Source organism: Pelodiscus sinensis, chromosome 24 (assembly GCF_049634645.1).
Source record: "Pelodiscus sinensis isolate JC-2024 chromosome 24, ASM4963464v1, whole genome shotgun sequence".
In the NCBI taxonomy this organism is placed as follows: Eukaryota; Metazoa; Chordata; order Testudines; family Trionychidae; genus Pelodiscus; species Pelodiscus sinensis.
The window spans coordinates 16,022,125-16,049,872 of NC_134734.1; the positions used below are offsets into that span (position 1 = coordinate 16,022,125).

The 27,748-nt window shown below is 46.1% G+C and overlaps 1 protein-coding gene across 5 annotated transcripts in view; it reads left to right on the forward strand.

The window, feature by feature from the left end:
• Positions 1 to 5,027: 5,027 nt before the first annotated feature.
• Positions 5,028 to 27,748, forward strand: part of DEDD (death effector domain containing) — a 41,292-nt gene continuing 18,571 nt past the window's right edge. The window contains exons 1-3 of one of the 5 annotated variants that reach the window (XM_075907768.1): positions 5,028 to 5,136; positions 6,580 to 6,646; positions 25,246 to 25,644. In XM_075907768.1, the coding sequence (XP_075763883.1) occupies positions 25,320 to 25,644 (325 nt within the window). In that variant the 5' untranslated portion in view covers positions 5,028 to 5,136; positions 6,580 to 6,646; positions 25,246 to 25,319. Of the gene's footprint in view, positions 6,896 to 25,245; positions 25,645 to 27,748 lie in introns of all 5 variants that reach the window. The other 4 variants (XM_075907766.1, XM_025180127.2, XM_075907767.1 and 1 more) reach the window with 4 other exon arrangements.

Below are 27,748 nucleotides of genomic sequence, written 5' to 3' on the forward strand. Positions count from 1 at the left end.
AACTGGCGCCCTAAGCGAAATGCACGATTGGTGCACGATCGTCGCCCCTGCCTCCAAAGCCTTCAACGGCCCTTTATCTTGGCGCCCTAGGCGACCCCCTAGGCCGCCTACATTGACGGGCTGCCCCTGACTGGAGATATTTAAGTGCTGGTTAGACAGACATCTATCAGAGATGATCAAGACATTGCTTGGTCCTGCCGTGAGGGCAGGTACTGGACTTGATGATCTCTCGAGGCCCCTTTTAGTTCTAGTATTCTGTGATTCTATGATTCTATAGTCATGAAATGAGTGTGCATAAGAGAGATTAATGAAAAATTTGAGCGGAAAGTGATTGGTAAAATGATTTTGTTATACTAAAAATTTATACCGTAATAAAGGTTTTATAGAAATTACCTTCTGGGATCACGGTGGGCAACGCAGGCTCCTCCCTCGGCCACCCCTGCCTCCTGCTGCTGTACCTGCTCAACGAGGCCAGCACCAGGTAAGTGCGGGTGGATCTTTCAGCCAGAAGGGCTGGGCCGGGCTGCTCCTTGTGGGAGAAGGTCACCATTTCCTCGGTCATGCCACACTGCCACTATTCCCACCCACCAATTCCCCAGCAACACAGATCTCTCCCATCCCTTATCATAGTGGTTCTCAAGCTTTTTGACCTGGGGCCCACCCAATGCAAACCTTCCTGCAGGCCACCAACAGGACTTGGGATGGAGCTTTTGGGAGTGGTGCAGGGCCAGGACTGGGGTGAGCCTACCTTAGCCCCACAGCACTATCACCCAGGAGCCACCTGAGGTAAGCAGTGCCCTGCTGGAGCCCACATCCTGAAACCCTACCCCAGGCATGAACCCCCCCTCCTGTACCCCAAGCCTCTGCCCTAGCCATGAGCACCCGTGCATCCAAATGCCATCCCAGAGCCTGCACTTAGAATCCCCTCCAGCACCCCAACTGCCTACCCTGAGCTCAGCTCAGAGCCCCTCTCACACTCCAAATCCCTTAATCCAAGACCAGAGCCTGCAGCCCAACCCTCTGCCTCAGACTGGTGAAAGTGAGGGAGGATGGGGGAGGGAGGGATTATGGAGTGAGCAGAGGCAGGGCCTCAGAGAAAGGGCACAAAGGAGGCGGGGCAAGGGTATTTGGGTTTGAGATAGATCTTGAATTGCACTTAAATTCAAAAAGTTATCTTGTTCTTAAAAAGGTTGGAGACCACTGCCCTAGCCTCCATTTGCCGTAAACTGGGAATAGGTGACAAGGAATGGATCAATTGATGATTATCTCTTCTGTTCATTCGTTCTGTAGCATCTAGCATTGGCCACTGTTGAAAGACAGGATACTGGGCTAGATGAACCATTGCTCTGACTCAGAATAGCCATTCTGATGTTCTTATATAGAGCCTAGATGTAGGTGGTTGTACACGAATGCAAAGAGCGACTGGCTAAACTCAAAACTCCAGTCTTCTGAAGAAGTGGGCTGTGCCCATGAAAGCTCATGATCCCATCTACATATTTTGTTAGTCTATAAAGTGCTACCAGACCATTTGTTGTTGTTTTTTTTTTCTGGTTAGGTAGCAGTTCAGCAGAAAAGGACCTGGGGATTACAGTGGATGAGAAGCTGGATATGAATCAACAGTGTTTTAATGGCATATTAAGGTGCATTAGGAGGAGCATTGCCAGCAGATCTAGAGAAGTGATTATTCCCCTTTATTCGGCACTGGCAAAGCCACATCTGGGCTACGTCTAGACTGGCATGATTTTCCGGAAATGCTTTTAACGGAAAAGTTTTCCGTTAAAAGCATTTCGGAAAAGAGCGTCTAGATTGGCATGGACGCTTTTCCGCAAAAGCACTTTTTGCGGAAAAGTGTCCGTGGCCAATCTAGACGCGCTTTTGCGCAAAAAAGCCCCAATCGCCATTTTCGCGAACGAGAGCAGCATAGTTTTTCCGCAAGAAGCACTGATTTCAGACACTAGGAAGTCAGTGTTCTTGCGGAAATTCAAGCGGCCAGTGTAACAGCTTGCCAGTCTAGAAACAGCCTCTGTCTTAAATATGACACTCTTCATACATCTCAGAGTAAAAGAGCCCAAGTAGGTAGGGGGCAGTGTACTTTCCCCTCAAGTTCTCAAGTCCAGCAACCCAAAAGTCCCCTTCACATGCCCTACCTATCTCTGCACCCCACTCACAGTTGCTGCCCTTGGTCAATACAGATCCAGAGTTCAGAGGTGCATTTGCAGAGTTCACCTCCTAGCCTAGGTGGGTGATAAGCAGAGGATAACACAGACACTATTCACTGCTGTCCACCTCTTTGCTGTATCTTCTGCACATTAGGCTCTTAATAATTTTCAGATTTTTCAGGCTGGACAGAAACATTCTAATTTCAGCTCTTGGACAAATTCAGTATGCAGCTTCTTTTTATTCTAACTTAAAGCAAGGTCAGTGTTTGGTTGTGCCAGGAAATTGGGATGTGCCTGGAATGGGATTACTTCTTATAAAACTATACAGAAAAGAGACAGAATCACCAGGCAGCTGAAAGGGGCTGGCTAGGATCGCACCCCACCTCCCTCCAGGATTGCTCCAACCCCAAGCCTTCCACTCCCAAACTGGGAAGGGTGAGGTGGGCAGAAGCTTTCCCCCGCCATTCATATGAGAACATTGCTGGCTGTTCCCCTTTATCAGGGAGCGAGGGGAAAGTGCATAGTTTGCTGCATTCTCACTCTGGCTGGGGAGCACAGGGGACAGACAAATCTGGACCTGCTCCAGTTGGGAGACATGCACCTGTCCCCCAGCTGTGCCCGCTGGAGCTGCAGCAGATAACTTCTCATAAAACCAAACAAAAAGGAAAAAAATCACCAAATCAAGTACAGTCCTCAAAACTGACATAACTGAGCGAATGTTGAAAGAGAGGCCAGGGCAGGTGCACAGAGGGCCACCTCTGCCTGCCAGCCCCAAGTTAGAGCTGTCACAGCAGATTTGTTCTGGGCTGGTGGGGGGCTGTGACTTTCTCCTGACCATGGTAGCTCCATGCTGGGGCTGCCTCCCTCTCAGTCATGGCATTCAAATCAGAGCTGCCGGGGAACAGGTGGTCCTTCTGTGGCCCTCACCCAACCTAACCTGTATCTGTCACAGCTGGGGGCCATGCACCCTACCCCAGCTGTGCTCACTGGACTTGTGGCAGCCATGAAACGGCACTTTCCACCTGGCCCCAAGCTACTGTGGTGAGAGGGGGTTGGGGTTCTTTCTCCCTGGGGCAGCTTGCATACTGAAGCCCTCATCTTCAGCCCCACCCCAGAGCAATGATTTAAATGAAGCATGTACATTTTCATTTTATTTTCCAAACTGCCCAAAATTAACTGTGTTAAGGAACCAAGCAATGCCGGTGAATCTTCTAGTACAATATAACACATAACCCACAGAAATAGGTCCTAAGCACCTTTCTTTGTAGCTTCCTCATCCCTAAAAACCAGAGGAACTTCCCCCTTCCCAGCATGCTTTTTGGGGTGGGGATAGCCCTTTAAATTAGACAAAGCTATGCATTAGCAGCCTTAAAATGGTGATTTGCCACCAGGTTGCTGCCTGCTGCTTCTTCTCCCTTTCCAATTGGTATGTACTAACCCTGGTTACATTTTCTTCTGCTTTTCCCTTTCTTACTTCTGAGGAGATGGCACATTCTCACAGCAGATGAATGACAGTTTGGCTCCTAGATCCTGCTCGAACTGACTAGTACAGATTTAGGCCCAGATGGAGCCATATATATGCAGCTGAGTCTGTGTTGCAGGATCAATGACCAAAGAAGCATAGTAAGCAACAAATGTTTGACCATAGCAATATTTACATATGCATTTTAAAAATGCATGTGAATCCACATAGTAATTCTTAGCTCTTCTCTAGCACTTCTCAAATGTAGATCTCAAAGTGCTTTCAAAAGAAAATCAATGTAAGTATTATTTATCATTTACCTCTGGGACATGAGCCTACAGACTTAGCCATGTGCTTAGCTGTAGAACATAGACCTATACTGCTGGGAAGAGTCCTCACCAAGCCCTCAAGTCCAGCTCACTGCACTGAACCAGGACCTAGAAAATTAGATCTTCCTCAACAGGGGTTTTTCCAACCTGTAAGGGATGGTTTATGTTTGCCTGATTAGCAGGACTGCTTTCAGTACCTAATGATAATAATGCCTAATGTTTGTACAGCTTAATTAAATTATATAGCTTAAGATCATGTCTTTACAAGATCAGGGAAATAGATTGCCAGTTCTTTAAAGCAGGGATCATCTTGTCTTGTCTGTATTCATGTAACTCTGAGGTCAGTGTAGTAGGACCCTTATCCCTGCTTGGGGACTCCAGCCACTCTCACAATACAAATAAATAATTGTACTAGTAATTATCCCCATATTACAGATGGGGACACTGAGGTATAGAGTAAGTGACATGACCAAGACCAGTCGCTGACCTAAGAGCAGAACTCAGATCACCTATCAGATCACCCCCAACCCTCTTTGCAAAAGGCAATTAATAAGAATATTCCTAATGGTAACATGGGCATTTTAAATAGCAAGGGGGATAAACCTCCATCAGGGAAACCACTGCACTGAAATAATTACTGGCATATTTTTGAACCTGGTTTTTGTGTCCAGTTTTTACTGGTGTTCTGTACTACAGCCTGTTTAATAAACACACAACCCTCCCCCACACTCATCAGCTCGGTCCTACACGCAGTTGCTTCAACAGAGGACTCGAATTTCCCACGTGCTCGTATGCCCTTCACAAAGATGGTGGCACTCGACCCTTCTCTTCAGTAGCTGTGAAGTCAGAACCCGGCTGTGCCTGCCCGTCTGCCCTCTACCAACATGGCGGCCGCCTCCCCATACTTCCCGATAGTTTTGAAGCCACCCAAGAAATATCCCGGATGGAGCCGCCAGCCTGCCCTCCACAAAGATGGCGGCCCTTCCCCCATTCTTTCCTATGGCGGTGAAGGAAGAGAGAGGGACACCGGATGTAGGTTACACCATTACCTCTTCCTCCCCCCTCCCACCCAGGAGGAGCTGCCGCGGTTTCCCGGATGTTGCTCCTGCTCTAGCAGCAGCGGCCGCCTCCCTCAGACGAGAGAAGCTGACGGATCCAATATGGCCGCCCTGATCCTGAGGAGAGAGTGAGAGAGGCCTAGGGAGCCCGGGGCAGCCCCCCCCAGCCTGGCAGCAGCCGCCCCTGGGGACGGGGGGAGGGGGAAGGAGGAGCGGGGGGAAACCAGCCCCGGCAAAGGTCCGCGCTCCCCCCCCAGCTCCTGCCACCCCCCGGTCCCTGGGTGTCCTGTTCTCTGGGGGGAGGGGCAGCCTGTAGCTGATCCTGGGGGGAAGCACTTGCCTTAGCCCCCTCCCTTCCCGTGCCAGCTCCCACTGAGCCCCCTCCCTGGGGCCCGGGGGAGTGAGAGTAGAGACAGGCAGCTAGGAGGGCCCCTGCGTTGGTCCCTGCTGGGGAGGAGCGAGCCATTCATTTCTGCCTTCCCATCAGCCCTCTTTCCCTGGGATCTTTATTTTGGGGGGGAAGGAATGGGAAAGGGGCAATAGAGGTGGAGAGAGAAGCGTGACAGGCAGGTGCAGAGTCTCAGGGTGGCTTTTTCGGGAGGGGGAATAAACCAGTTTAAAACATACACATTTCCCAGCTTCTAATAAACCCACTTTTCCTGATTTTGGGGGGTTGGTGGCTGTTCAGGATTAAATGTGTATATCGAGGTGTGGGAGAGGAGGGGGGTAGGCCCTGGGAGAGAGTTGCAGGAAATTAAAACAAGACACTTTAAAAAATATGCCTTTTCTATCTTAATATTAAACCAAATTTTCTTGGCCTAGGAGGGGGGAGGAAAAGGGGTTGGGAGCAGGAAAGCAGGACTAGAGCTGCATATTGAAATGTGGGAACTGCTAAGTAGTTATAACAAATATTAATTTTTTTAAAAAAGGAAAGAGGCTATTGCGAGTAAAAAGCAAGCTGTGTAATAACCCTGTTTTGGTGGGTTAGTTGTATTTTGGGAGCTTAATCTTAATTTTGGGGGGAGTCAGATTTTTAATTTTTTAATATTTAAAAATAATGTAGGAAGATTCAGCTGTACAACTGGGGAAGAGCCTTAAAGTTGAACAGCTGTGTGGCAAACCAGCTTTCTGAAAATTTAACCCTCAGTTTCTAAATCTCCTGCTTTTGGAGAGGGATCTGTTCTTTGGGGTAAAGTAGTATTACAGGAAGAGTGTGATGTGGGGAAAGATAAGCACTAAAAGTAACAATCACAATTAAGAATAAAGAAGAAAGTACAGGCTGAATTTTAAAGCATTTCACAGTTTCTAATGACTTTTTTGTTGTTGTGGTAGAGTCTCTAACTTAAATGTCCCAGAAATTTAGTTAGTTAAAATTACAAGAAATTAAATTGGGGGCAGAGGAAAGTAGAAAAACTTTTTAAAAAGACATCATCTCTATATTTAAAAGAGTATAGAAACAAAACTTCTAATGTAGAATCAAATCTTCAGAAAAATGATTATTTTAAAAGAAAGGAACTGGAGGGTGCATAATAGATTTTGGATTTTCTCCTCTTTCCCTTCTATTTTCTTAGTGAATTTTTCTGGAGCAAGATAGATGGGAGATCTTTCAGCATCAGAATTACTAGGAAAATTCTTCAGGCAAGTCTACCCGATTTAATATCACATTCTGGTAATCTAACTTTAGTAGTTAGGCTTCCCTGACTTGAGAGCCATATTGTAAAACCATTCATAAAGAGTTTAGGCTCTTGTGTTGGGTATTTTGTTTATTTAAAAAGTAAAGTAAAAGGGAGGAATAGAAGACTCTTTAAAAAATTCTTGTTCAGCCCCCGTATGCGAATCAGTGCAGTAGAGCGGATATAAACAAGACAAGAAGAGCTTCAAATTAAGGTTGGTCTCTATATTGTCTGTATTTATATATTATTTTGTAATATGCTAGTGATTCATCCACTTCAGTTTATCTTCGTGGAAGGGTCTATTATAGTGGCGAAATTGTGCTTTGTCCTGGCTTTTAATGTGTGACTAACTTAGCCTCCAATTGCCCATCTGATGTGTAAATGTTTTTCCCACTGTACAAGCATTAACCCCATCATTTAAAACTGAATGTGTGGTTTAAGGGAGAGGGGATGAGTATGGTTCTCAAAACAAGACCTGATACTAGATTCCTAGGGCTCAGTCCAGTTGTCTTCTTTCTTGCCAGCCTTCTAGAATAATAGAATAAAGGAGAATGCTAGACATCCCAGTTTAGTTTTAAATGTTTCAAGTCATGGAAAGTGCTCTAAATAAGCATTTGCTTAAGTGTGGTGATATGCCCCCTTGGGGTTGTCTGAAGCTGTATGCACAGCTGTGTGGAAGAAGACTTGTACCTTAAGGTGTGTACACCTTTAACAACACGTGGCAGGGTTCTGTTAGTTTCATTTTTTTGATGGTGGGGTTCTTCCAAAAGTTTGGGAAACATTGCTCTAGTTTAGACAAAAATACATGGCAGGAAATTCAGTCCAGGAGGGGAATAGGAAGGAAGGGTGGATGAGAAGTGACTTAATATATCAGACATCTCTGACCTCTTTGCTTATATAAACAGGTGTTTGGATAAGGTTGGCTAGACTTAAGTACTGAGCTGGGAGTTGGGAAACATGGGTCCAATTCCTGGCTCTGTCACTGACATGCTGTGTGACTGGGCAAGCTGCTTCACCTTTTTGTGCCTTAGGTTCCCAATCTGTAAAATGGAGAGAATAATACTGACCTCCTTTGAGGGTGGGTGGTTTAGGAAAGTGCTGTGTGAGAGCTCAGCAGTGTATAAATAGCCGAAGCTCTGTTCAGAACACTTGTACTCTGGATTCTTAGTTGAGTTTTCATTTAGCCTTAAAATCGGGGTCCAAACTAGAGATGTACAGGGTGATGCTTCCTGGTAACTAGTTAATCAGTGACCCGGCCGGGCTGGAGCAGGCCCGTGGCTGGGACCATCATGTCACACTGCGGGTGGGAGGACTTTGTTCTACAGTTAACTGGTTAAATATAGTGGTTTAACCAGTTAACTTTTTAAATAACAGTTTACATCCTTAGTCCAAACCTGGTTTGAGCCTGACATTTGGCTAAATCCAGCTTTGAATTCCATTCATTTAAACTAATGCATTTTGTCAGTTTTACTGTCTGTGGCTCCTTAGGCCCTGTCTACACTCTAACTTTTAACTGAGTTTGTAACTTAACATCTGTTTGGCTGTAAACTTAGCTTGTGCCTGTGCCCAACATGGATAATATTACACTTTATAACACTGGAAGCTGTTACACCCTTGCCAGCAGCCTGGGCTACTGCATGGCTGTGTTTCTCTAATTTTCTGGCAAAGTTTATTTGCTTTGTAGATGGGTTCCCTAACTGTGCCTGTGCATCTGAGTTGGCTGGTTTTTACTTCCTACCACTCAGAAAGCTGGGGAAGGGTATCTCAGTGCATTTCTGTATGTCTTGCTGCTTTGCGTGTATGTCGTCCTGGCACTCATCTCTTGCTAAGACATTATGGGAGATCACTTGGTTACTGTGCTGATTAGTAGTATAAATATGTGAAAAAACAATGGCCTAGTTTTCCCAGGATGCACTGATACAAACAGTGGTAGGCAGTGTGTGGTAGTGTGGATATGTGGTTGTGCTGTAGGGGGAAAAAGCCCTGTTGTGTGACCATGACCATTTTTGTTGTAACTTGGGTTAGAGATGTAAAATCCCGTTTAATTGGTTAACTGATTAAAAGGAGGAACTGGCTGGGAGAGAGCCCACTGTGGCCAGGCTGGAGCAGCCCCTTCATTGTGGACAGGGGCTGTTCCAGCCCAGCTGCTTCTGGTGGCCATGTGCAGACTGGGAGCCAGCGGCCTTGCACGGGCTGGAGGGGCAGCTCCTGGGCACTGGTTACCGTTACTTGGTAAACATCACTTGTTAAGGGTGATGGTAACTGGGTACCCATTCACATTCATAATATGGATAGATAAGGGTGTCATGATAGCCATGGTTTTGTATCCTGATCAACAGTGTGGACAATATTCCAAGCTATTTGGCACTGAAGTCAGCCATGGAATTTACATGTCATATTGAAAGCTGTGTCTCCACTGAAGAAGACACTGATAGGCTTCCTTTAAAACATGGTTCACTCCTGAAGTCAGCCATGGAATTTACATGTCATATTGAAAGCTGTGTCTCCACTGAAGAAGACACTGATAGGCTTCCTTTAAAACATGGTTCACTCCAAAAGTGGTATCAGTTTGTCAAACAATGAAAACCATGTTTAAAAACTTTGGCTACAGCAGTTCTTTCTCTAAGAGCCTTAACCCCTGTCTATAGGACAGATTGAATCACAATGATTTTAACAAGTTACTCATGACATGTAAACAGTTCCCAGCTGTGCTAGAAAACTTGTAACTGTATTTGGCAGGTGTATAGCACAAATGTAACAGGCTTTTAAAATAACTAGCCACTGAGTAGGATCAGCTGATGTTAAATACTCATGTCCTGTCTGCAATACAGCTTTAGAACCCCATATCATTTCAGCTGTTAGCTGTGTAACACACATACTAAAAACTGTTATACATTTTTCTAGTGTGGATTGTGCTCTGTCCAGTTCACTGCAACTGTTCTGTGGCATTTCTGTTGTGTACAGTATGGAGCTTTCTGTATCTGATCCATGGCTCCTGCAGTCCAGGATCCTATTTCTGGCAATGACGAGAGGAAGGAAACTCCATAGTAGACAAATACAGAATAATACATGTATCTTTGAAAATTGCATTAGTTATTGGCTTATGCCCTGAAGAGTGTTTATACCCCCAATATTTAAAAATAATCCTATCTAATGTGCCTGATCTCATTATCTCTATACATGTCTGGTTCTTTATTGAATTTTTGTGTCCGTTGTTTTTGCCTGTCTATACCTACCATGTTTCACAGTTGCATCTGTTTGCACTCTGGCAAAAATCAGGCAGTCATCTCCTCTTCCCTTACCTAATACCACAGGTAGACAATTGTTTGTGTCTTTTCAGATGATGTAGGACACATTGGGGGTATCCAGTTCTCAGAAGACTTGCTAAGCTTGTTATACACACACTTATGTATTCCAGTCTACTTAGCAGAAAAGAATACCCAAGAACTTGACTGCAGGCCTGACAATCATGATGTTATTTGTTTCATGTGCAAGACTGAAACATTATGCCACATGGCCAGTTGGGAGCCATGTGTTAAATATTGTTTAGGCTTGGCAGGATTCAGTTTAAATAATTAATTGTTGGTAAATGTCAATTTCACCTGATACAGAAATTTATGAAAAAAAAAAATCCATCAACAAGAGCTAGCAAGCATGGTCTGCCCAGTACCTAAGTCTGTAGAGATCTTGTGTTCCTAGCCCTAGGGCAGTACAGGGAGCCCTCTGCAGTTCCCTGTCATGGGTCTGCACACTTGTTTACTCATGGCTGGATGTTCAGCAGTGGGTGGTCTCTTGTGGGGTGGGAGGGGGGCTTGTCCTTGTCCTTCTCTTCCTGGCCCCGACCAGGGGTCTCCGCTCCATTGGGCCAGGACTATAGCTTGTGGTTGGTGTCTCAGGCCTCACTGTCACCCCGAAAGCTCCCTGCAGGCCAGTTGTCTTTGATGCACTAACCCAGCTCCTCTTAATTTCTTGCAACTGCAAAAATTAAAATAGTTAAAAATGAAAGTCTTACAAATAAAAATATTGTCAGAATTAAAAAAACCTGAATTTTGTCAACCCTAAATATGTTGTAAATAGACATTCTAAGGCTCTGGTATGATGAAAAAGAAAACAAGCTATACTACTTTTTTCAGATTTATAATAACTATAGAAGGCCTGAAGTTAGTGCACCCCCCCCCCCAAAAAGTTGTGCTTTAGAAAATTCAGGAATGCTGTACTGTGTCTTTACTTATACTGGCTCTCAGTGATATGGGATGGGACCAGGGACATAAAAATTGTGAGCTGTTGACCAATCACCCAACAAACCCAGACAAATATTCCCATGCTATAAATCAATTTTCAATTGAAACTCTGGAAAGAGATGCTGATTCAAACATGGAATCAAGAGGAAGAGGATTTTTGATCATGGAGCTTATGGCGGGGGGAAGTACAGGTTAAACTTCCGTTGTCCAGCACCCTCAGGACCTGAGTGGTCCCAAACCACAGAATTTTCCAGACAAGGGAAGGTCAAGGCTCCCTACCTGGGTGTAGGATTCTACTCCCAGCTGGGCTGTGCTCAGTGTTGCCTGCCCTGCTGCACCTAGCTCCCTTTCCCCCACATGCAGCAGCCCTGGACAGGGGCCGCCCCGCTGCCTCCGGTCCCAGCCAGGCGGCACCTCCTACATCGCTGTGCTGGGCTGCTCGCCCAGGTGCTGGCCCTGTTGACTCCAGCCCTAGTCAGGGCTGTGCTCCCTGCTGCAAGCCCCGGCCAGGACTGCGCTCCTGGCTGCCAGCCCTGCTGCCTCCAGCCCCAAGCGGGGCTGCGCCCCCTGCACCTCACCAGCCATGGCTGCACTACCCACCTTGCCAGCCCTGACTGGGGCTGTGCTCCTGGCTGCTGGCCCTGCTACTTTCAGCCCTGGGGCTAGGTTCCTGTCCATCCCACTCCCCCGCCACCAGCCCAGCTTTTTTCATGTACTCTTGTTTCAAGTCTCTCTCTCTCTCTCTCTCTCTCTCTCTCTCTCTTTTTATATATATATATATATATATATATATATATATATATATATATATATATATATATATACACAAAATTCTCCCACGCAACAGAATGATGTCATCAGGCTCGCTTGGCTGCAAAAGTGGCCAGAGACAGTGGTAGTGTAGCGAGCAGTGGGCACAGCCCCCTAGTAATATGTAAGTGTAAAACTGTTTTCAAAAACTTAAGTATGTGGTTATCTGGATGTATGATTTCAACATGACCGTTCACATGCTTAACTTTTTGCAGAACTAGTGTTTAGAGCCCCAATCCTGCAAATTCTTTACCATGTGTTTAACCTTGTGTGCTGGCAGTTGTTTCATTGGAGATAAATGGAACTGCTGCAGCTGAACAGTAAAGGTAAACATGTGCATAAGTCTGAAGGACTGAGACCTTAAAATACAATTTACTCTGAAAGAGGTAAAATTAAAGTTGCTTTTGTAATACTAACCTTGGAGTTTCTGAATTTTATGCAAAATCTTAGTTTAAGGATGACAGCGGCATAGCTTTTAATATATTGTATGTGTGCAATTTTAAGCATGAAGGATAGTGTAGATCTGTTACTTCATGGAATAAATTTTTGGCCGTTGTCTTAATTTTAAAAAGCAAGTACCAGTACTTTAAAAAGAAAACACTCCAAGAATGTGTGTGTGGTAATAACCTTGTATAATATAATTTGAGCTGATCTGTTGTAGAACAAAAGGGATTTCGGTGGATTTTTTTTATGTTGAGATTAAATTTATCATACCTGTATCTCAGAGTAGTGTGAAACAAAACAAATAACTCCTCAAACACCTTCACTTGAGTGTATGTAATGTTTGTGAACTCAGTAATAGCTAGCCAGGCTGTGATGCTAGAGTGGTTAGTTACTTTATACGCAGCATGCAGGTGCAGAGGTGTTTTGTAGTCAAGCCATATCAGGCTTGTCTTACATATGTACAATGAACACAGTTGAGTTGTAGCTGTACATCCGCTTTCTTCATAAAATAGGCATGTGGCTCAGATAGGAGCTTACAAATAGAGTGTCCAGAGGATATGTCGTGCACAGAGCCAGCAACCAGTGAACAATGTGGTCCTACAGCATGAAGAGCTCAGAGGATGGGGGAACAGCCAAGCCAGTGGCACAGGCTCCCTGCCAGTGTTCTTGCAAAATAAGTGCTATGAACTGTTTACTAGAAAACAATCAAGCATGTCAACAGTATATTAAAGGGTTACTATCAATTGAGAATCACACTTTGGTATAGAATTTTTACCCACTTTTGTCAGAGCCGAAGAGAAGAGGAAATTTATTTTTGCTGTTTTGCTTTGTGTTTTACAGCAGTTTTTATAGTCTGCTTCCCCTGTTTTTGTAGATCTTTCACGCAATAGGAGAGAGAGAAACATGGGTTTTTTTTCTTTTGGTTTGGTTTTTTTATCCCTGAAATTTGCTGGAAGAGTTGTGACAGGTGTAACACACATAACTACTTTGTAATTAAACTTTTGAAACTGGCTGCCTTTACAGTTGACAGCATCCATTTAACCATGTTTGATGTGGACATAAACAATGGAGTGTATCTTCACCTGGTTTATATTGGCAGAAATCTATTCCAGTTACACCAGCTGAGGAACTGGATCCATTTTTTGAGCCAATCATACCACTTGCTTATTGTAAGCTCAGTTTAAGAACTGTTGAATATACAAGTTTCCTTTCCCTCCCTATGGTGAGAGATTTGCTTCCCCATACATGCACTAATTAAAGAGCTGCTCTAAAAGATCAAAGGATTATACTTTTTTTTTTTTTTAAATGAAACTTTACAGCCAAACAGTCTGGGTTCTCCTGGTTGGACAACTTTGAAATTGGAGGAGAACAAGGTTGTAAGGGAAGTGTAATGTCTTCTATCATCTCCTCAGTGAAAGCCCCTGGTTAATTCAACCTGAATAAAATGGACTTAATGTTGTTCTGGGGTATTCTAGCAATGACAGGCTGCCTGCTGGAACTTCAAAAAACTGGAATTTTGTGCTGAATTCTCGTTTCTTTCCAGAACGTATGGCATAGAATTTTCCTTATGCTTATTTTTTTAACGTTGCACTTTGTTAGATGTTTCTTTAGATGTTAGATGTGGAGAAGCCTCTGTCCTGGGGAGCTCGTACCCCACAAGGACAGGGGCTGCTTCGTGGCAGCCTTCCCTGTCTCCCCCCACACTCCCCTGGGCTGCTGCTTCTCATAGAGGCAACAGTGTGTGTGTGTGTGGGGAGAGGAGCAGGCGGCATCGTGGAGCTGGTGTTGGGGAGAGCTGGCTTAAAAGGTCGTAGGAGGCAGGAGGGTCCATGGGGGCCAATACGTGCAGGGAGTTGGCTTGAAAGCCGGCTCCCTGCGTGTTTTGGTTTCAGCCTGCCACCCTCACCCTCCGTACTGCTGCCTCTCTATTGGGGGAGGGGCGAGGAGGGCAAGCAGATCCAGTGCTTATGGGGAGCCTGCTTAAAGCCAGCTCCTCATGGGCACTGGCTCCCCCTACCCTCCTTGCTGCCTCTGATAGAGAGGCAGCAAAGTTGGGGGGGGGGAGGCGGGAGTGTGTGTAATCAATAGGCTTAATGGATAAGACCAGGCTTATTGGTTAATCATTTACTTGACTATACACTGACATACCTAAGTCCCACACTTAGAATTCCAGATTAAGGGTTTATACGGAAGTGCAGGTTTTATAAATCCTAACGTTAAAAAAAAATGACTGCTTGAAAACAAAAATACGTATTTAAATCAATTGTGTGTATGCATATGTACTTATATATTTGGCATTCAAACCATGCCCTGCAGTATTGGATTCCCAGATTAAGCATGAGGCCTAGAGGATGGGAACCAGGAAGTGAAATTTGAGTAGAAACAAAGTGAAACGGAAGTGTCCATAATAAACGGCATAAATGGGGAAAAGCAGATTAGACTTGTTTTTTGAAAAATGTTTTTAAAGCATGGAAGGTAAGGTATTTTCTTGCCAGAGTCCCTTTAACTGACCTATGTGTTTGAAAGGCCGAGGAGTGCAAATTATGTATAACAGATGCGTTGGGATAGAACTTTGGTAGCATGGGCTGTTCCCATATGTAAAATGATTATAGTGTTGCAACTCTAGTCTTTCCTGCTATTGCTGCTAGCAGTGGAGCGTGGGCAGAAGGAGGAAAGCATTACTATATAAGCATCCAGGCAGTCTTGCTGAATGACACTACTTTGGTGTTATCTCTCTAGAGATCTCAAAGCATCTCACAAACACTCACAACTACGAGGAAGGGAAGCATCATGCTCCTTTTTCTGTAGATGGAGGAAGCTGAGTCACAGAGCCTACACCCACTGAAGTCGGTGGAGAAACTCCAGCGGTTTCAGTTGGGTTGGGATCAAATCCTAAATGACATTTCAAGGTTGTAAAGCGAGTGTGTGTGGATCCCGGCTGCCTGATATGATATATATATATATATAGTAGCCCAATGTCTGTGACTCTATAATGCTGTAGCGTTACGTGTTGCCTCTGGGGAGCACTGTTGCCGAGCGCCATGGCGGGATGCAACAGCACCACCCAGAGGGAACAGCCAGGGGGTGGGGCCTGGACGAGCATGTGTCTCTGACATCAGGAAAGAGCTCCGGATTCAAAAGGAGGAAAGCGGAGCAGACACAGAGGACGCGGAGGAGAACGGAGGAGGCAGAGGACAGCACACGAGAGAGAGAGACTCAGCAGGAGGAGAAGAGAAACACAGAGTGAGAGGCGGGAAGGGGAGAGAAGAGAAAGAGAGAGACAGAAGGCGGAGGAGAGCTGAGAGAAAGGCAGAAGGCAGAGGAGAGTTGAGAGAGAGAGAGAGAGAGGGAGGAGGAGGAGAGAGAGAGAGATGGAGCGAGATACCGGAGGTTCAGGAGAGACCTGAAAATACAATCTTATGACGGGCTAGTTGTTTAATAGACAGCCAAGCTAAAGAATTTGGGATGGGGGGGTGATTGATTGCAGCTCCTGCAAACTGGATACTTCTGACTTCTGCACTAGCTGTAGACAGCAGAGAGGGAACTACTATAGTTAAGCCACTTGGTCATGAAGGGAAGTTGTTACAAAACAAGCAAAGGGTTGGCTTGCCTGAATGCAGCAGAAAGAAAACTTTATCCATATCCAGCATGTGGAGAGGGTACATATGTGAATAGCATGGTTCTTAAATGGCTCTAGTTAAAGCAATACAACCCTCTACAGTGACTGCAGTTACCTTGGTATAAAGATGCTTTTACTAGCATAGCAATCCCTGTGTGGCCAGGGGAATAAGTAATACTAGTATAAAGTAGGGATGTAAAAGGTTAACCAGTAAGCTTCACTCTTAATGGCTCTGGTTAACTGGTAGGGGCTGGAGTAGCTCTCTGCCCGCTGTGTGCAGGGTGCTGCTCCTGCCCCATGGGGCCCAATAGAGCAACTCCTGTCTGTGGCGTGCCTGGCACCCTCCCACCTGCCATGGGTTATATGCTGGCTTCCTGGGAGTGGGGCTGGCAGGGGCTGCCAGCTCCGTTCCTGGGGAGCTGGCTGCAGAGCCCACAGCGAAACCTCCACAGGAGTGGGGCCAGCAGCAGCCCCTACTGTTTCCACTTCCGGGGAGGCAGCTTCACTATGGAAGCAAAGCCTCCTCCTCAGGAGCGGGTTTGGGTCCCGGGGAGGCTTCAACTGCAGGCTGACTTTTAACCATATTTTTACATCCCTAGTATAAAGTATCTTTATATTGATTTGGTTTTAAAAAAATCAAACCCCTAACCAAAATGGTTTTACTAGTACAAAACTTATATAGACAAGGCCTTGAAGGTTGGAATATGTTGTTGACCTCTAAATATAACATTGGTTGCTCATTTTGCCTGCTCTTGTTTTTAAAAATCACTATCCGTTGTAGTCTCATTAATATTTCACACTTCATGGTGTCCTGTGAGCTAGGGAAGAGAGATTTAGAGATTGCTTTGCCTACTGCTGAAATGCACTCATTTCTGGGGTGGAATGGGACTGCACTTCAGAGCAGGAAGTGAATGACACTTTGCACTTACAGCTTTTATATCTTCAAAACTCTGCACATTCATTTAATCCTCACAGCAGCCTGTGAAGTAGGTCAGTATTGTTATCCTCAGTCACTTGCCCAAGGCCAGACTTGTGTCACTGAGAGATAAGAATAGAACTCAAAAGATTCCTGCCTCGCCATCCATGCTTACATTATTTTGCGAAGTAACATGGAGTATCTCAGCAGTGCCCACCCTCATTTTGGTGGAGCCTCTCCCACCCCCCGGGATGTAAGCGACTAGTCGATTCCCACTCTCTCCCCCCGTCCCTTGCTGACTCTTATCAGAAAGAGGCAGCAAGATGGGGAGCATGAGCTGGTACTGGGAACAGCCAGCTCAAAAGCCAGTCACCACCCCCCTCCCCCGAGCACCTTCTCCACGAGGTAGTGGGGAAACGATGCAAGCGGGGATCAAAACGGTCCCGCTCACACTGGTCCCACTGCTGCTCCTCTCCCTTTGGAATGTACAAGAGCTGCCCGTGGCTCTTGTACATTTCAAAGGAAGAGGCACAGAGGGGAACCAGCACCAGCCAGGACTGCTTTGCTCCTTGCTTGTGCTGGTTTGCTGCCTCTCTCCCTTGGAAATACACAAGAGCCACAGGCAGCTCCTGAACATTTTAGAGGGAGAGGCGCAGTGGGATATAGCACCCCCCCTCCTTATTGACTAATCAAGTAGTCAATGGAAATTCCATCGACTGCTCGATTAGTTGATTGATCAAAATTTAACATCACTACCCCCCATCCCACCCTCGCAGTCTAAGTGCTGCTCAGGGTGATTGTCCACTGACTCTGTGTCTGGACCTTGTTTTCTTGCACCGTATTAGTCAGGTACCACAGGAATAGAGATTGGGGAATGGAAAGGGAAGCATGATCTGATCAGCTGCTGCCTGCAGCCCTGTATGGATGCATCTACACTTCAAAGCTATTTTGGAATACCAGAGTATTGTGAAATAGCTATCCCATGTCTTCACAGCAAGCCCATTATTTTAAAATATAACGTGCTCGCTATTCCGACGTCCCTGTAAACTTTATTCCACAAGGCATAAGGGACGTTTTGGAATAGCGGGTTATTCTGAAATTTGGCACTGTGTAGACAATGCCAAAGTACGACATAAGCTATTTTGAAATATAATCGAAATATGATATACAATTTGTATAGCTCAAATTGTGTATCTTATTTCGCACTACGGTGCAGTGTAGAGACACCCTATGTGAGCCGCTTCAATGACCAGCTACTGTGTGTGTGTGTGTGTATGTGTGATGGGGGGAAGAGGTGGTTTTCTGGGAGCCATCCACTTAGTCAGGGGAGCAGGTTGCAGTGGAGAGAGGAGAATTTCCAGGATTCTGCAGGTTTTCTCTACCCCCACTGCCAAGTAAGGGGGACTCTAACATCCTGACTCTTGTGAAAGGACTGAGGGAATCTTTATGGTCAGCCTTGCTCAGAAACTTGGCTTGAAATGTTACAGGAAAAAACAGGAGGAAACCTTGGACATAGACAATACAAAACCTGCATTCTTAGAGGGAAACAAAAGTGGTTTGATTAAATGAAACTCCTTCCTCCTGGCTGCTGGATCTTCCAAAGTTGAGAAACTGAACATCACTTGGTATTTCACCACTTTTGGTTCTCTGTCTTCTGCCTGCCACTCATTTGAGGGGGATGTCTTTCCTTTGGCTCATTTACGGCTTTTTTTTACATTCAGTCCCAACCTCAGACACACCTCTCTTAGGGAATGTCTTCTCTGCAGAGCTAATTCAGGCTCTTACTTGGGTTTTGTCCCTAACCTCTCTCCTGCCCACATGCAAAAGCCTCTTGTCTGAGAGTGGTGCTTTCACAGGCTGGGCTGGCTGGAAGTTTAGGCTCAAACTGTGTGCTGCTTTCTATTGGACTGGCAACCTGCCCACTTTGCAGTGAGGATGCAGGCTAAATCATTTGAGTGCTGACAATCCTACAATGCTTTGCCACAGTTTCCTCCTGTGGGCCCATGGGGACAGACAGATTCACTGGAAAAGAATCACAGAGGAGCTCAGCTTATTGCAGTAGTTTTCAAACTTTTTTCTCCCAACCCCACTGAAAAAAATTGTTGATACCCATGATCCAGCATAATTATATCTTTCGACTAGAGTCAGGCTCCAGGGTGGGGCCTCAGGGATGAGTGGTTGAAAATGTGGGGATGAAGGCTTTGTGTGGGGGTGGGCTCTGGGGTGGGGCCAGAGTTGAGTTTGGGGTACAGGCTGGGGGGTGGGACAGAGGGGTTCAGTATGTAGGTGGGGACTCTAGGCTGGGTTATGAAGGTGAGTTACAGGGGAGCCAGGGATGAGGTACGTAGAGTGTAGGAGGGATTTGTGGAAGGGCTCAGGTCTGGGACAGGAGATTGTTGGGCTTACGTCCAGCGGCTCCCTGTCAGTGATACAGTGGAATGATAAGGCAGGCTTCCTATCTGTCCTGGGACATTGGACCACACTACACCCTGGAAGTGGCCAGCAGCAGGTCCATCGCCACATGCTGCTCCTGCCCCAAGCTCTGCCTCCACACACCCATTGGTTGATTTCTGGTTTGTCTCAGAAAAATGGATGGAGCTCATTTTGGTCTTGTTTTGAAATTGGGATTTGCTTCATTTTGGGGGGGGGGGGGCTTGTTTTGCTTTTTTTGTGAGAGTTGGCTACTTGCCTCCACTTAGCAGCAGGTCTGGCTCCTGACCATTTCCAGGGCACAGTGAGGTCTGTAGTGCGAAGACAGGCAGGAAGCGGTAGCACCCCTGCTGGTCACCTTGTCTCCCTACAGCTAGGTGACCCAGTGCCTGATTTCCTGTGACCCTGTACTGGGTCGTGACCCATACTTTGAAAATGACTGGATTATTACAGCATGAAGAACCATAGGATGTGCCCTTAAGTCCTAGTGACACTCATGTGTGAGTTCTGCACCTACGAGGACTAGTTTGAGCAGGGTTTTGGTTGCTCACGCATGCCCTACGCCTGAGTGCTGATCACTGGAGTTAATTTTGCAATGAGGACATCCCTGTAGAAATTTCTGACGTTAGAGATGACGTTAGAGATGCCTGTAACTTTGGCCGGAAGAATGGAAAACCCTAAAATTGTGGTGTAGAAATGAGTTAACTTTATTTGGAAAGTGTGTGCATACAGGCACTTTGAATTAGAGTGTGAAGATTTCATAGCAGCCCTGGAAGAGAATAATTCCCAAACAGCATGAAAAGTCAGAGGGGCTCCTCTGTGTTACATGTTTTTGACAGGTAAAGTATATAAAGTCACTGGTCCCCAACTTTTATGCAGCTGTGCTTCACCATGGTCACTTTCTTGCTGTAGATGGGTCCTGAGAGACACAAGCTGAGAGCAGTGAGGGGGGGGGTATGGGGAGGAGGTATTGTTTCTAAGATTTTAATTGGAAACACATTTACACTCTCTTGGTTAAAACTTGGAAACAACATTTTTTCCCTTTCTTTGATCTTTACTTTTAACCGTTGCTACATCTAAGCCCAGTGTGTACCTTGTAAAAGCACATCTCCTTCAAGAGAAGCTGCATTTCAAAAATAAACAAATAGGACTTCTGATTTTAGATTTTTACCAATAAAACACCCTTTCCCCCCACATACAAACAGTTGCAGTATTTATCCAATTAACACCAGAAATGTTTACTAATGATAAGTATTGAGTTAAATGTCCACTCAGGCGTAGGGCATGCGTGAGCAACCAAAACCCTGCTCAAACTAGTCCTCGTAGGTGCAGAACTCACACGAGTGTCACTAGGACTTAAGGGCACATCCTATGATTCTTCGTGCTGTAATAATCCAGTCATTTTCAAAGTATGGGTCACGACCCAGTACAGGGTCACAGGAAATCAGGCACTGGGTCACCTAGCTGTAGAGAGACAAGGTGACCAGCAGGGGTGCTACCGCTTCCTGCCTGTCTTCACACTGCAGACCTCACTGTGCCCTGGAAATGGTCAGGAGCCAGACCTGCTGCTAAGTGGAGGCGAGTAGCCAACTCTCACAAAAAAAGCAAAACAAGCCCTCCCCCCCCCCGCCAAAAATGAAGCAAATCCCAATTTCAAAACAAGACCAAAATGAGCTCCATCCATTTTGCTGAGACAAACCAGAAATCAACCAATGGGTGTGTGGAGGCAGAGCTTGGGGCAGGAGTTAAATGTCAAATTGTATCGAGTATGTAATTAATTGAAACAGGGCTGCTGCAGCTCTGCAGTTTATACATAGCAGGAGTCGGGTGTGCAGGCAGCCTGGCTCCTACTACATTTAAACTTCAGAGCTGCAGCAGAAGTAGGTCTGGGACCTGGCGCAAGCTTGCACCGGGGTCCCATGCTGTGCCTCTGCCTGCCCAGCTCTTTTTACACTTAAAAGGAAGAACTGCAGTGCCGCTGCGCCTCTGCCTTCCTTTGCTCCCCCTCCCCCTCCCTCCCTGCACCCTAGAGACAGTGCTGAAGGGAATCAGCTTTTAAGCCTGCTCCCCCCAGCACTGGCTCCTGCTCCCCCCCCGCACCCCTTGCTGCCTCTGATATAGAGGCAGCAAGCAGGGGAAAATGTGAGTAGTCGACTCGACTACCTGATAAGCCTAGGCTTATTGGGTAGGTGGTCGACCATTCAACTACTCTTTTAGATCCCTAATGGTTACTCAATTCATGTTGACTTCACCTCTTTCCTAGTGCAGTTTGTTTATATATATTATGTTCCTGCTCCTTGGCTCATCTCTAAGGGCTTATCGACATAGATCTGTAATGTGGACCACAGGGCTGTGATTTCTAAAATGTGCTAAGACGTTCAACCTGAATTAATCTCCGTAGACCCTACTAGTGTGCACTTGTAACATAATGCTGTTTGTTTGTTTCGCGCGCATGCGCGCACACACACACACCTCTCTCTCTGAAAGCCCCTGCTTTTTGGACAGCTACATGGCACTCAAAAATTGGTTTAAAAAACCCCTCAAAATTACATGAATAAATGTCAAAAACCAGAAGTCATAGATACACACCTTCTTCCACGTCTTTAAAATACTCTCTTGTCAGTTTCTTACGACATTATATTTGTGTTCCCACAATGTGCTTTGTGCTGTGCAGTGCCTGCTTCCAATCTAGTATTGTCTATTAAAACAATTCAGATATGTGGAGGGGGTTTCCCATGTAACTTAACTACTATAGAGGAGGAGGAGGATCTCTAAAAGGGTGTAAGCAAAACTAAATCATATAGCTGCCTCTCAAAATCCCAGTTCAACGGAGGATAGAGATTGCACTGTGTATGACCCAAAATAAGGCGTACAAAGCTTTTCCCAAGCGGCTCCCTTTGCCTATAAATATCCATGCTGATGATATGCAAACTTCATATTCAGTATAAAAGTTTTATAAAGGGAATATTAAGTTTATTTTTTAAAACTTGAGTTTAGAAATTCACAGCTATAGCTGTCTTGGCTTGAGAGAACTTTTGAATTCAAATTTGTCCTAAAACTTCAAATTTTGTGTTTGAAAACAAATCAAATAAACAAAGAGGTGTTTTTAACTTACCTTTCAGTGTACTGAAAACCTGGAAGTGAAGCTGATTATAAATGAAAGCATAACTCACTTTCAGAGCATGTGTAGGCTTCTTGCTCTCAAAACTGAGAATTCCCTCTCCTGACCTGCTCCCAGGATGGGAGCTAGGGATATTAAAATGTATTTATTCAGGCAAACATGTAACCACTGAAACTTTCAGCAGTTAGACGTTTATAATCTGGGGGGAGTCAGCTCCCACAGAGTTGCCTACCCCCCTGCATTGCTTCCTCTAACAGAGGCAGCAGCGCGGGGAGACATGCAGATGCCAGCATGTACAGGGCCACCTGCCCCACTACACTGGTGCCTCTGATACATAGGCAGCAGTGTGGGGAGAAGGGGAGAAGAAAGGCGCCGGTGCGCAAGAGCTGGCTTTAACCCGGCTCCCCGCACGTCCCAGCTCCTATAGACGGTTAAAAGTGTACACACTTTCACATCCCTATAGTGGGCTTGATACCCTTGTTGGAAAAAGTCAGTGCCACTTTTAATCAGCCATGGGTGTGAGAACTATTAAGATGTGAACTAGGGATGCGGATACCCGCCAAATGGACTGCTCTATGTTGATAGCCCGTCACCATAGGAATAATGTTTGGGCATCAGATGTAGGCATTTGGCATGGCAAGGTTTTGACTGCTAGGCCAATAGTTCCCAGCCTTTTGGGACAGGTGAGTGTACGTAACTGAATACGTAGACAGGTGAGTGTACGTAACTGAATACGTAGACAGGTAACATAGGCTAGTCTATAGATCAGTGAAGCAAGGAGGGGTCACAAGTCAGTTTGTTCCCATCTGATTTTAAAAGTGAAACAGGTTTGGGCCTGCTTAGTAACTGAACTGGTTCTTGCATAATAGTTAATACACTGGGCTTGCTGTTTCATTGTGATACCAATGATTACTCTTAATAATGTGTTTATATTTGATGCCTTTATCATAAAAATCCTGTTCATATGCCTTGGATGGGGCCGGGTCATTAGGCAGATTCTAGCTCAAGAGCTGGATGCACTACTGTCATAGCTTTGTTCATTCCAGCAAACTGTTCACTCGATTACTTGCTTGGATTCCTTTTTGTGTTCTGCACTATCTACTTCAGGCACCATAGCTTGTATGTGTGCTTGCCAGAAAGTATTTGGGATCTTATTAGTTAAAGAAGACTGCTCCTAAAGGTGAAGTAGGTCCAGCTCCTCTGTGCCATGACACGTGTTCCCTTTTGGCTAATGAAGAGAGCTGGGCAGCACCTGGGGGCTTATCAGGAAGGGGAGTCCAAGTGAGTCAGAGCAGACTGGTTTAGTTAGGAGGCTAGGTGAGAACTGACGGGACTGGAGGAGTACTAGTAGGAAGCAGGAGGGGTAAGGCTGAAGGCACAAGAGGAGGTTTGCTGACTGGCATCTCCAACTCATAGCTGAGGAAGCACTATAGAAAGTTGCTGGCTCTAAGCTGGGAGGAGTGGAGGGTCCGGGGAGTCCTGAAGGCAAGATAGTAATGGAAGGGCTTACTCAAAGGGCCAGAGAGCTGGAAGCAGAGGAGCGGTGAGAGGGCTGGTCTAGTGAAGGAAGCTTCCCTGGCTTGAGGGCTTCCCAGAAAAGAGGTTGTGGAGGTTCCCACTGGGAAGAACAGAAGTGCTCTCCAGTTGGAAGGGTTAGGGCAGCTAGTTTGGTACGCGGGCAGGAGGGAACAAACAGAGAGCCAGGATGTGGCGAGAGGTTTCTGCCACAGAGCTGGGGTGTGCTGAGGGCTGCTAAAGCTGAACTTGATACTTTGTCTGAGGTGTGATGATGTGACTTATGTGCATGGGGGTGTGTGTGTTTCTCTTGTAATAAATGAAATGCATATGGGCTATTGGCACTAAGAGGCTTTGGATTGTCTCTGGGGACTCTGAAGGAAGGCAGCTGAGGCAGGTGAGCCTGTCATGCTACAACCTGTCACAGGTGGGCACTCCAGGCAGGGCAGTCAGATGACAGATGAAAGACTTGCATACAATAAATGATCCACCCTTCTGGGGTTGGATTGAGTCTGTGCCATGTGTTTTGCACAAAGTTTCTTCTCTTAATTTAAGCTGTAGACATGTGTGCAGGTGACAGGAAGACAAATTACCAAGCAGAACTGAACCCCATGGTGTGAGGGGGAGGAGAAAAAGTTAAACCACCTTAAGCTCCAAAAATGAAATGCTTGTATTGAGAGTGGGAAACTGCGTGTTAGGGATCCTGGATTTGCCACTTAACCATTGGATGGCCTTGGGCAAATCACTTAATCCCTCTGTGTGCCAAATTCTTTTGCAAAAGAGAGACTGAACTATTCTCAGGAGGGAACTTGTGAAGCTTAATTAATGTTTAAAGATCCTTAGATGAAAAGTGATATAGCACTTTTTATTGGTCTATACATACTTTCATGATGATTTTTCAGATACCATGGGAGCAGTGTCAGTACCTGTTAGATACGTCATGGAAAGCTGCTCCCCTGGCTCTTTCATAATACCGTACCCAGTAAAAAGCCAGTTAAACACGGTCTTTTGCATTATGTCTCAAAGGCCAGTAGACTGGTCTCTAGTGAACCACAAGAGGGAGTGATTTCCAGCATCTTTATAGTAGCAGGAATTGGCAGAGGAGATCAGATATAAGCCTGGTGATCAGGACTCCTGGTTTTTGTTTCCAGCTCTGACAAAGACTTTTTTTTTTTTTTTTGGCTCTTGCACACACTCTGAGCCTAAGTAAGCCCACTTTCCAGATTGGGGGTGGCGGGGAGAAGTGTAATCCTGACTGACAACCATAGGGACTTTTAGGTGAAAAGCTCTATATGGAGAGAGGTGGGAAGTATTAGTATGAATATTATGACCCTGCATAAGGAGGATCTGAGCACAAACGGCTGTTGATGCAGGAATTCAGACAAGAATTTGTATTTAATATCTTCCGAGTAGGGAACAAACCAGCCAAATTCTTGATTAAAGCCTGTTGGCCCTCTTTATCTTTCAGGTTTGCAGTCCTAGGAACAGTTCTCCAGTTCTGTGGAATTGGGTGGCACGTGGCGGGATCAGCCACCGTGCAGGATGGACACCTTGAAACGGAGTCGAGCACAAGCCTGGCCGGAGGAGACGGGGGACAGGGAGCACGGACTCTATAGTTTGCACCGCATGTTTGACATTGTGGGCACTCACCTGACCCACCGGGACGTACGTGTGTTGTCCTTTCTCTTTGTGGATGTGATTGATGACTATGAGAGGGGGATGATCCGCAGCGGCCGGGACTTCCTGTTGGCCCTAGAAAGGCAGGGCCGCTGTGATGAGACCAACTTCCGCCAGGTGCTGCAGCTACTGAGGATTATCACGCGCCATGACCTCTTGCCCTATGTCACACTGAAGAGGAGAAGGGCTGGTAAGTCATCTGCTCTGTGTCCTGGGCTGTTTTGTTGAGAGCTTTAGAACTCTGTTGGCAGTTTAAGGATAGCTGGTCCTGCTTTGTGTTGCTGAGAAGTGAGATGATAAAATCTTGTCTGTCTAGTAACCCCATGGGCAAGGGTCTGTGCTGCTGTGTGGAACAACTTGGTTGAGTTCTGCGGGCTGTAAAGAAAGCATGTCCCATCAGAAGGCGGGGTAAATACAATACCATAGAACATACAGTTATGAACATCAGAGTAAGGAACTGACCAGTCAACAACATACCTCATTTGGAACCAGAAGTATGCAATCAGGCAGCAGCAGACACCTCTCTTCTCTCCCCCCCCCCCCCCCCAAAAAAGCAAATGGAGTACAGTATAGGGATGCGAACAACTAGTCGACTATCGGATAAGCGAATACACACTAGTCGACTAGTTGCTTACCCCCCCTTGCTGCCCCTATCAGAAAGACCCTGGTCTCCACACAGCGCTGCTGCTTTGAAATACTGCATGGAGCCCGGGGCCAGACCCTGGTCTCCACATGGTGCTGCCACTTTGAAACTCCACATGCAGCCCAGGGTCAGCTGGGGACTCCACCACTACCTCAGGCTCCATGTGGAGCTGGCCCTCTGCTCCCTGCAGCGCTTTTGCCTTTGAAGTGTAGCAACAGCCCTGGGGGCTGCATGCATCTTGTGGCCTGTTTGTCTGTGGCCTGCAGTGCAGTTTGGGTTTATGCAGGGCTCAACACCTGGCCCGCAGGTGGGACCCAAAACAAAAAAGTAGTCAATATAATCAGGGCTCAACAAACTGCTGAATCTACTCGCCTGTGGCAAGTAGATTTCAGCCGGTTGCTCCATGCGCCCCATTCACCTGCGCTTCACGCATGCACAGTGCTGGTCTGGCACATGCGCGGTGCAGGGCTGGCGAGTAGCTCTCACCAGGGTTTGTCAAGCCCTGAATATAATGGTCTTCTGTTGATATGAGTTTTAGTAGTTAAATTCCTGGACTGTCATTGCTCATTAAAAGTGCTGTCATATGGGTGGAAATCAGGTACGTATTGCATTTTATTAATATCAGCAGAACTGATTTAAATGGGGCCTGCATGTTGTGTAGTCTTGCCTTAATCTTTGTATTCATGCCCGTCAGTGTGAAAGAAGCTATTTGCATTTATATATGTATGTGTATGTAATCACACTTAAGTTGCGGCCTTCGTCACGAGTGCTGTGAGTGTCACTGTGGCCTTCCAAAGTTGAGTAGCCCTGGACTATTCTATAGTCCCCAAGGGCAGAGGCAGCAGCCAGTATGCTCCGGCCCCACTCCTGAGGAGACCCCTGCCACTCCGCGCTGCTGCTTCTGTATCAGAGGCAGCAAGGCAGGGTGCTAGGTGGGAGCTGGTCCACAAGGGGAGCCAATTTAAACAGCAGCTCCCCTTTAGGACCGGCTGTGCCTGTTGCCCTGTATTGCTGCCTCTGATAAAGAGGCAGCAGTGTGGGTTGCAGCAGCCCCTGTCTAGAGAGGTCTGAGCTCCCAGACCCGGCACAAGCCGGGCTGCCTGTCCGCCCGGCTCCTAATATGCTTTAAATGCAGAGCCGCAGCTGGGGTAGTTGTCAGGACTGAGCCGGCCTGCTGGCCAGCCTGCTAAGAAATGTACTGGTGTGGGGGCGAATGCGTGTAGTCTATAGCATTAACCGATAAGCTTTTGCTTATTGGTTAATCGACTACACTATTACATCCCTAGTTCAGGTACGAGATGCTCAGACAAAGAATGTGGGGGAACTGAGTGATGCCTCCCTCTTTCCTCCATTTCTTTGCTTACCAGTATCAATGCAGGATTTCAGTGATAGATCCTTTTCACCCTGAGATTGTACAAATGGTCACGCTTAAGCAAAATAATCCAAAAGTATGATAGTCTTGTTATAGTTCCCACATGTAGCAGAGTCTTCCCATTATCACTACTAGCAGAGAGCTGCAGCCTGGTCTCCGTGTTCCTACAAAACACTAAATATGTTAGTACTTTGATAGAATTAGGGCTGCATATTTGCCATGTAGTCATCAGTTCCAGGATCATTGTTTTAAAACAAAGCCAAACGAAACCACCTTTAT